Genomic DNA, 10,000 nt, shown 5'->3' with positions numbered 1-10,000 from the left:
TGATGTAAACTCCCGCAGCGGTTCGGTTAATCTGCGCAGGACAAATTGACCACAAAAACACAGTATATTTAGCATAAATGTTGTGATAGATACTACACAGCATTATACTTAGTAACTACACCCCAAGGAGTAAGTTTGCACTGTCATTAGCCGTTACCGAACACCGGATTACCTGTTATGAGATGGGGTGTATTATCTCTGTGCTGTTGGGTTCAAATAAACAATTGCAATGCAAAGGACCACATATCAGAATACAAGACATGCGGGAAGGTCATGTCTTCATATCTGATATGCAACGTGCCACATACTAACTGTGTACTGATATCGATACATTCATTCAAAGATCCACAAAAAATTGTCGAGTGGTTCACATTGCTTGAAGACTGGAGGTGTATTCATGATCCAGGGGTTTTCCAAACGACATTTAATAACATGGCAGAGCACCAGGGATAGCTGTAGAAGCAGTACACTCAGCCTGATGTTGAAGGGTAGCAGGATACCAAATGCTTTTCTATATTTTTTTTTCCTACACCTTCAAACTGCTATACCACCATAGCATTTTCAAAGGTGTGAAGACATAGCGTTGCATTCAGCGTGCTCACACATAATAGCAGTACACATTTTGTCTGTTAGTATGATACAACACTTCACCTGGTGAGCTGAGATAACAAAGCAGTTCCCTCAATGCTGGAATAATATAGCAGTACAACCAGTGTGTCGGAATTACATCGCAGCGCACTTGGTGTGTTTATACAACATAGCAGTACACTTTATGTGTCAATACAGCATAGCAGCATATCTAGGTTCCTGATGTAATGTGACAAAACTAACGAGACCACTGCCGACTATCAACAGCACATGAGTCTATTTGCATTGGCTACACCGCAGACTGGCTGGTGTCGAGACTAACTTGATGGATTGGTGTGGGGAATAAGGTGCTATCAGCCCATTTTAGTTGGTAGCGATGAGGTCGCTCTACTGTAGCTACGACGAAAACCTTCAACCTAACGCAGCTCCGCAAGTGACTCAAAAGTGAAAACGAAAGACCGATCAACTCCCGCGCCAAGACCTCTTCGCTGCGGGTCTTGGCCACAAAAGCTGATGCAGTTCTGCCAGTTTTGCTTCCCTCGGAGGAGAAGAGGTAGTGAATTTTGTGTGACAGACGTGTATTTGAAACTAATTACGTGAATACATGGCACAACGGAGACTAGTGCTTTACGATTGTATTCCCTACAGCAGGATGTATCGGTCTGGCTAGTGAATATGCGTGTCTGGTATGTTATTGAGAGCAAAAATGTACATCTGGTATGTTGCATCAACACAACAATGTAACTGGTATGTTGGTAACTGCACAGCGTTGTGTCTGGAGCACGTCAGCATGCGTGACATGTTGCGTTCCATGCCAGCACACTCGACGTGCCAGCCACCGGGCTACAACACCAAGTTCTCACACAGGATGATCGTTGGTACATTGTTGAGAGTATGTGAAGAACATCATGATATATTTTTGCATTCTTTCTAAGCAAACTACGAGAACTTTTTAAAAGTCTTTGGGTGAGGAAAACCTTCAGAGCTTAAATTTTCATAATAACGCGCTGAGTGAGTGTTGTGCAGGGTACTAGTACAAGCATCTAGCAATCTCCGCTCCACGAGTCGGTGCCTCCCACTACCAAAGCGTCCTTGGCGTGGTGTCTTGTAGACTAATTGTAATGTCCTCTTGTGGATTTGAATTTCCCTCGCTCAACCACGACTTAAACTAGCATTCACGAAGCATACAATCGACTAGTGATTGGCAATGCGTAACACAGCGGCAGCAGCCCAGCTGACACTGACAGAGGTGACCAGCACGACCTTATCGGCCATGAACATGAACAACATGAACAAAGACTCGCATTAACAGGGGATCCCTGGGGCTACCTTATTTTCCTCACGACGCCCAAGGCTCTCGGACAAGTCTTGGCCTCCGGTGAAACGAGGGAGAGGTCTCACTGTGATACACAGGCAGAGAGTATGTTGCTGGTGCATAAAACGGGGTCTCACAGTGCCATGGGTTTTTCTTTGCAATCTGGCCGTTCGTTACTGACTAACGTCTTGCTATTCTCTGCTCTTGTGCACTTCATTGTCTCCGAATTTCCTTTGTAGTTGGACATGGAGCTCCATTGAACTTTTGAAGTACGAAGCATCATTTCAACGTTGTATCTCATCTATATTTTTGCTTGGTGATCTGTATAGCCAAATGCATTTTTCTTGAAACAATTTTTGTGGGTATGACATAAAATGTCCAATTTTTTTGTTATGCAGATATACATACATGTGGATATACATATATGTTTTGTATATATATATATATATATATATATATATATATATATATATATATATATAATATGTATGTATTTATATACATATATACATCATATATATATATATATATATATATATATATATATATATATATATATATATATATATATATATATATGTTTGTAAGTATGCATCTATATGTATTTGTATATGTTTCTATGCATGTATATATATATATATATATATATATATATATATATATATATATATATATATATATATATACACATACACACACGCATAAACAAATATATTTACAAACGCACTGCACTGTAACGCATTTGCTGCAATGTGTTGTTCTATTTCCGGCTGTTGCTGTGCCTCCCACAAGGGCAGAGCGGCGTCGTTTTTCGCGCCTCGACAGCTTCTGCCGATGAGATTTCCGAAGCTTCCAGAATCACAGGCCCACGAGAGAGCTTCATGTCGTTTTCTGCAGATGGGTTTAGTTGCGGGCAAGCTGCGATGCCTTGGCCCGCCGTCACGATACAGAAAGGAAGGGAACTGGAGTAGTCTCTCCTGCGAGACGGGCGGCGTGTTGACCTCAGCAAGTCCATCTCATTGCTGTTACTGAGGCGGCAGACCTCCTACACTTGGGGAAGAGGCGTAGCAGGTGCCGCCACCTCTGCGAGTCTCCCTTGCTCTCCGCGAGTTAACTTACAAAAGGGCGTAGCTTTAAACTATTACATCTCATTGCAAACTTGAGAATAGAAAACAAATTTGTTTATCAAGAATATAACAGTTTGAATATTACATAATTGGTATCACAAGTGGATATTAACCCAAAGAATGATAACCGAGTGCTTGCGAGTGCCCCATCGACAACGGCAGAATAATTTAGTGTAGAATATGGATGAGGTGTGGAGAGCCGTGAGCTCCGGTGGGGCACTCCATGTTGCAAACCAAGAGATGTACAAATCTGAAGGAGTTTCACAGCACTGTCTCTTAAAAGTTAGTGTCTGCAGTTACAAGCCGTTGTTGTATGGTCGAGAGGGCAGAGTGCCGTGTGATGGCCGAGCGGTGTAGCGGTGGACAATACACTGAGAGCGAGGCCCTCAGGGGCCTGCACTGACCTACCATCACCTACTACAAACAAGGGGCGGCGTGCCGCCCTGGAGGGAAACAGAGTCGCTCGTTGATTGGCTGCCATAGATACCATGCCCACTCGTAAAACATTCAAGCCTGAAATACTGTATTATTACGGGAGAAATCTCCATATACCAATCGCTCTGAGTATGAATTCATTAGCAAAATTTTCAAAATTTCTTATGTTAGATGAGCGTCATGCGGGCTATCAGAGCACCTGACCAATAAATAACCTGCGCAGTATCGAGACACAGGAGATTAGATTCAAGTAAATGACGTAGGCTCGGCAGAATGCCTGCCACCCGTCACAGAATGGACAGCCAGCTGGTGCAGAGGTCCTGTATTATGCTCGATGAAGGAAGTTCACCGTCGGCAGCAGCGGGGGACCGACACAGTGGGCGGGAGGAGGCGGGGCCGCGTGGCGTCATCGGCGGGGGAAGAGGATGCGCCAGACCCTGGCTCCTCCTCCGCGCTCACAGGCTGCAGGGAAATCTCCGTGTTGCTTCCTTGCGCATTCCACTCTCCAGGAAATGGAAGGGTCAAATTTTAAGCCTTCGCTTCACACACACATTCGCTTGCGCTCGTGACTTCAAGTTCATTATGCAACTATGAATCGCACAACCCAAAGTTATAATATAATGGTGCTAGGAGATGCTCCCATTACCACCATTACCGGTAACCAAAAGGCCATAGAAGTTAGGCAACCAAGTCATATTGGATGGCCTCTGTTGCAACAACAGTATCAGCTGATTACGACGCGGGATGGCAGCTCCTTCATCGACCAAATACTAAGCATCAGAACGTTTGTTGTATCGGAAATGCAGGGAACCAGACGGAAGAAAAAGAAAAAGTCGGAAGGAGAAGAAGGAAAAGATGACAAAGACGAAAGAAGAAGAAAAAGATTTTAAAAATACGAAAGACGAGAAGAAAAAAAGTGAAAGGAAACAACAAGGAAACTTAGAGAGTAATAAAAGATGTCTCAGGATGGAGTACGAGAGAGAATAATCGATTAAATGGCACAGTGCCACATCTTGAGGGGGTCGGGAGGGACGGGCCACTGCAGATGGCACCTCAGCGCGACCTCCGCTTGGGGAAGAGGGAGGAGGGCAGCATCGACCCCATCAGCATGACCACAAATTCCAACTGAACCGCCGCTTTTGCAAATTTGAAAAAAAAAATCGTATCATAATATTGATAATTTGACAACAAGCAATCAGTTATGACAGGTAAAGCTTAACAAAAGCTCGTTTGCTTCACGTGTTTTGCTTGCCAATTAATCTTAAACAAGGAAATTTGTTACAGAGGCAGAAATAAGCAAAAGACGTTTTTAAAGGTAATTATGCACTCGCCATGGCCGCAGACAGTGCCCATGTGGGGGGAAGTTTCCACTGGGGCTCCTCTGGGGGGGGGGGCGAAGGCTTCTCCAGCGAGAGAAGGAAAGGAGAGAGAGAGAGAGAGGGAGGGGGAGAGGGAGAGAGAGAGAAGGAGAGGGAAAAATAGAGGGAGGAGGAGAGGGAGGGAGAGAGAACAAGAGAGAGAGAGAGAGAGAGAACGAGAGAGAGAGAGAGAGAGAGAGAGAGAGAGAGAGAGAGAGAGAGAGAGAGAGAGAGAGAGAGAGAGAGAGAGAGAGAGAGAGAGAGAGAGAGAGAGAGAGAGAGAGAGAGGGGAGAGAGAGCGAGAGAACGAGAAAGAGAGATGTATGTGCGTACACACAGACACACAGACACTCACTTATATATATGTATATATATATATATATATATATATATATATATATATATATATATATATATATATATATATATATATATATATATATATATATATATATATATATATATATATATATATATATATATATATATATATATACACACACTGTACACGTACACACACATATGTATGTGTAAATATGTATACATATATACATGTCTCTCTATATATACACATGTATACACACTGGCATATAAATATATAGATGCCAGTATATATATATATATATATATATATATATATATATATATATATATATATATATATATATATATATATATATATATAAATGTGTGTGTGTGTATATATCTACACACATACGCGCGCATACATACATACATACATATATATAAGTATATGTATATATATATATATATATATATATATATATATATATATATATATATATATATATATATATATATATATGTATGTATGTATGCAGACAAACAAGCACATCTTCATCAGTCTGACATCTTCCGATACAACGTCGTGCCTGACGAGGCTCCTCCTTCGGCGTATCATGATCTTGTAGCCAATAAATCAACGTAGACTACTGAGGCGGGGCATGAGAGGGGCCACACTGAGACCGGAAGGGCAGCGACGCCTCCAAACGAACAAGGGCGGGGGTCAGAGGAGGAGAAGGAGCCTATAGTATCTGGATCTGTAGGAGACGGTCACTGGCTTTGGGGGGAGAGGAGGCTGGGCCGGGAACTGATCTCTGTGCCCCCTTGACAGTGTGTGTGTACGTGCGCGTGTCTGGTTGCGTGTGTGCGTGTGTTTGTGTGTGTGTGTGTGTATGTGTTTCATCTGGGTGTCTACACCTATAATGATCTGCTAATCGTGGCCCTTACACCGTATATTAGTACAACTATGAAATGTGGGCGCGTGTGGGTGGCTATGAACTGGGTTGGAGGGTTGAGGGGGTGGGGGGGAAGGGATTGCAGTGTTTTCAAGCTTCACGTGAACCCCGTGAAGAGCAGGCGCACCCAGCCTCGCTTGAACCCAGCAGCAGTACCAAGACGGGTAACTAAGGGCCTATTAATCATTCAGAATGTTAAATACAAAAATAAACATATAGTGAATCACTTAGGCCAGTAATATCTGCACAGAGGGCGCGGCACTCGAAGATCGGGAAGCTGATGAGGACAGTTGGACTGTAAACTTAAACAACAAGGCATTAGGAGTGAAGTCATCAGTATGTACATTAGTTAACAAGTTAAATTCTTAATAACGCTCCTGGATCTGTCAGTAAAGTGATTTACAATTGGCCCGTTTAGTTACACCTTATAATTCTAGTACTCGCATTTTTGCAGTCACACATCTGTGGACCTTGACGGCAACGATGGCGAACGCGAGTGAATCACCACCTTATGGCCGTTTTTTGTTACATATCCATCACTTTCGACCAGGACGGCAGTGTCTGCTTGCCTGAAATCCTCCATGGAATCGCTGCCAGATACCGAAGACTGGTCTTTGAGGTGGCGGTGTTTGCGCCACGCTTGCTGTATTAGCCGTGCGCAGTACTCCTCGCGCTGGCGCCATAGGGTCGAGGATATGGGTTCGTAGCCAGGTCTATCGGCGGGAGGTCCTACGTCACCCATGTCGCCAGAGTCTTCAATGGGATTTCCTTTGCGAGCGAAGAAGTCCTTGGTGAGGGCATCAAGGACGTCGACACAGAAAACGAGGTCTCCTTTGCAAATGGGGATGTCCATCGACACGATTTTGTACTTATTTGGCTTGTGAATCTGAAGGGGAGCCTCCAGTACATCCATGAAGTCGGAGAGAGCAGAGAATTCGATAAACTGAGTGCCTTTGGGATCGAACTCTTGCCAGATCTCGTAGTACATATCATAGTCATCTTCTGTGAGACCTTCCTCTACATCCTCTGTTGCTTGGGAGTAGTTCTCGAGGATAACAGCGATATACATGTTGATAACAATGAGAAAGCTGATTATAAGGTAGCCCATTAGATACGCAATGCCAATCGCCTGATTGCCGCAGTTGCCAGGATCGCCGTGCTCTGGATCTGGAGCTTTGCAATCCTTTTCATTAACAAGCCCTGATAGCACACCATCCCACCCCGCTGACGTCATCATTTGGAACAACAATATAAATGACTGGAAGAAAGTTTCGAAATTGTAAACAGAGTCCAAGGCCCCAGTGTGTTTGACGTTCATGAAGAATGACATGCCGAAGATTGCGAAGATGAACATAACGAGGAAAAGCAGCAGACAGATGTTGAAGAGCGCGGGCAAGGACATGGCTAAGGCGAAGAGGAGCGTCCTGATACCCTTGGCTCCCTTTACCAGACGCAGGACTCGCCCCACCTTCGCCACGCGAACCACTCGAAGCAACGTCGGGGAAACGAAGTACTTCTCGATAATGTCCTTCAGCACCAGGCCTGTGGAGGGAAGGTTGTCAGCCCTATTTATGACAGGGAAAAAAATCTATAAGATGGAATAAGGAAGTCGAAGAGCATGCAGAAAAATGCATAAAAAATGCTCCGCAGTCATTCACGCTCATCTTTTCATACGAGATCATTGTGTTGCACTGAAGGGTTTTGGGCATGTTCGAAGCTTGCATAATGAACCACGCTATTCTCGAAGTGACTTCCAGTACCTGAAGACGACTCAGCTAGTCAAACGTAATGATATTGCTTCGCTGCAAACTTGCATGTTTAGGAATTTTTGCATGATGCTCCGAGCTTCTGCCAATTTTTCTGATGTATGTAAAAATGTGTTAATGTGAAAAACTGGTGTTTGTTTACGTAATAAAAACTTCATAACATGGAGATTTTGTTGTGTTAGAATCTTCAGTTGACTTTTCAATCGGCTGCTTCAGCATAAGCTCGAGAATTCGGCGTCTGGTCTTCCGCAAGGGGCGCATCTGGTCTTCTCACAAAGTGGAAGTAAAAGCTGCTCTTTCTTGACACCTTCCAACTGCAGAATGGGAGTCAATGACTGAGAAACCTCACCAGAAGAGCAACACAGAAACAAAAGCACAAGGCAAGGTAGAGTGAAAACGAATCTGCACGATGACTCTCCGTGAAACAGGATGCTTGGAGGCAATCTCGCTGCAACCAAACTTCCTCTCCAGAATCTATACTACCCAGGGAACTGAAGAGCGAGCAATAGCAGCTGTCATTTCAGGTTAACGATCAGGAAATAACAGCAGTTTCTGTCCACATCAAGCCCTTTGAATCTAATCCAGCAGCCCTCAGCGAAGGGAAAGCAACAGTAGTGCCCATTGGCCGACAACAGCAACTGAAGAAAGTGCAAAATCTCCGGGCACGTCTTCAGGTGATGCAGATCTTCCAAAGTTTAGCCCGAGAAAAAAAAAAGTGAAACAAAAACAGCAGGAACAAAATACAACACCGAGACTACTGCAAATGACAAACTGCTCCCGAGGACACTGGAATGCTGCTACTGGAACACCTCTGATGGAAACAAGACTGCAGATGAAGAAACGACCGCCATTGAAGGAGATAAGATTGCAGTTAGAAGAGGGAACACTGCTACTGAATGACCTAAGCTGCTGTTCAAAAAGCCACGGCTGCGAGGAAGGGAGATTGGAAATGGAGATACAACGACAGCGATTGAAGCTAAGAAGACTGCAAACGAATGGAAGACGACTGAAATTGAAGGAAAGAAGGCTGCAGTTGGAGGCGAGCTATCTGCAATTGAAGGAAAGAAGAGAGCGATTGATAAAACTGCATTTGAAGAGAAGACTACAACTGGAGATGAGAAGACTGCAGGCAACGGAGACAGGACCACTCTAAGAACAAGACTGCTTACTACTCCGAGCGCGCAATACGACTAATTGAGAAAAAAAAACTGCTCTTGAAGACAGCGGTTCTCCCTAATAACAACAGCTACTTATCAAGACGAGATAACGACAACAGAACTGCTTCTGAAGACATTAACACTGCAGAGAAACACCAAACTGTCAAGGGCAAAGGCACGGGACAGCGACTCAGACAAACAGACTGCGAGGACCTTGCTCTGCCGCCAACAGACTGCAAATCCAATCCACTACTGCGTGAAGGTTCGCGAGGTTTCTGCGTCTGACGAAGCCGAGGCACAGACGGAACTCTCATCTCTGCGACGAGATGCCACACTCGCCACTGCTGAAGAAGCTTGTGTAAACTCTGGCGGTTGGAATGTTCCTTTGGGTAAGTGTTTTTTGTGTATCGCGAACGCCGATTGGAGGGGCGGGGACGACACGTGATGGCGATGGGAGCTGTCGACGATGCGGAAGTTTGCACAGCGCGAATTCATTTGATAGCGATTCTGCTCCGTCGGACTTTGAGATCGAATGCATTACCCTGGGCTGCACATATTGCCAAAAAAAAAGATAGAAAGAAAGAAAGAAAAAACGCTTTCTTCCTTCCCTGGGCAAAATGTCTGGCACTTACGATGCAAATTTATTCCTTATGCAACTTGTGTTTTTTTTTTCCAAAATGCTTGAGGTGAGGCAGCTCTTTACTTGAAATCGTCACATTTAACTGCTTCATCATTAGACATTTAACATATTCACGCATACATGGAAGCATTTGTATATGCTCATGTATAGTTCCTCGGTCATCTGATACATTACAGATTTTCAAAACGAAATTATGATGATTACACTTTTCTGCGCCGCACCACTGAGGCAAAACGTAAAGCGATCTTGGCTTAGCAAAAACACAGAGGTCAGTGAGCGGTGTTGGAGACGTGACCCCTCCGTGACCTTGGCGCCAGAGGGCCACCCGAGGGCGAGGGAGCAGCGCCTCCGCCAT

At 44.3% G+C, this 10,000-nt stretch overlaps 1 protein-coding gene across 1 annotated transcript in view; it reads right to left on the bottom strand.

The window, feature by feature from the left end:
• Positions 1–5,646: 5,646 nt before the first annotated feature.
• The window catches only part of para (sodium voltage-gated channel paralytic), a 162,588-nt gene continuing 158,234 nt past the window's right edge, over positions 5,647–10,000 (bottom strand). Inside the window, exon 35 of the mRNA XM_070141301.1 lies at positions 5,647–7,624. Coding sequence (XP_069997402.1) covers positions 6,537–7,624 — 1,088 coding nt within the window. The 3' untranslated portion in view covers positions 5,647–6,536. The remainder of the gene's footprint in view (positions 7,625–10,000) is intronic.

Source organism: Penaeus vannamei, chromosome 28, assembly GCF_042767895.1.
Source record: "Penaeus vannamei isolate JL-2024 chromosome 28, ASM4276789v1, whole genome shotgun sequence".
NCBI lineage: Eukaryota > Metazoa > Arthropoda > Malacostraca > Decapoda > Penaeidae > Penaeus > Penaeus vannamei.
This window is presented reverse-complemented; position numbering and strand designations above follow the sequence as displayed.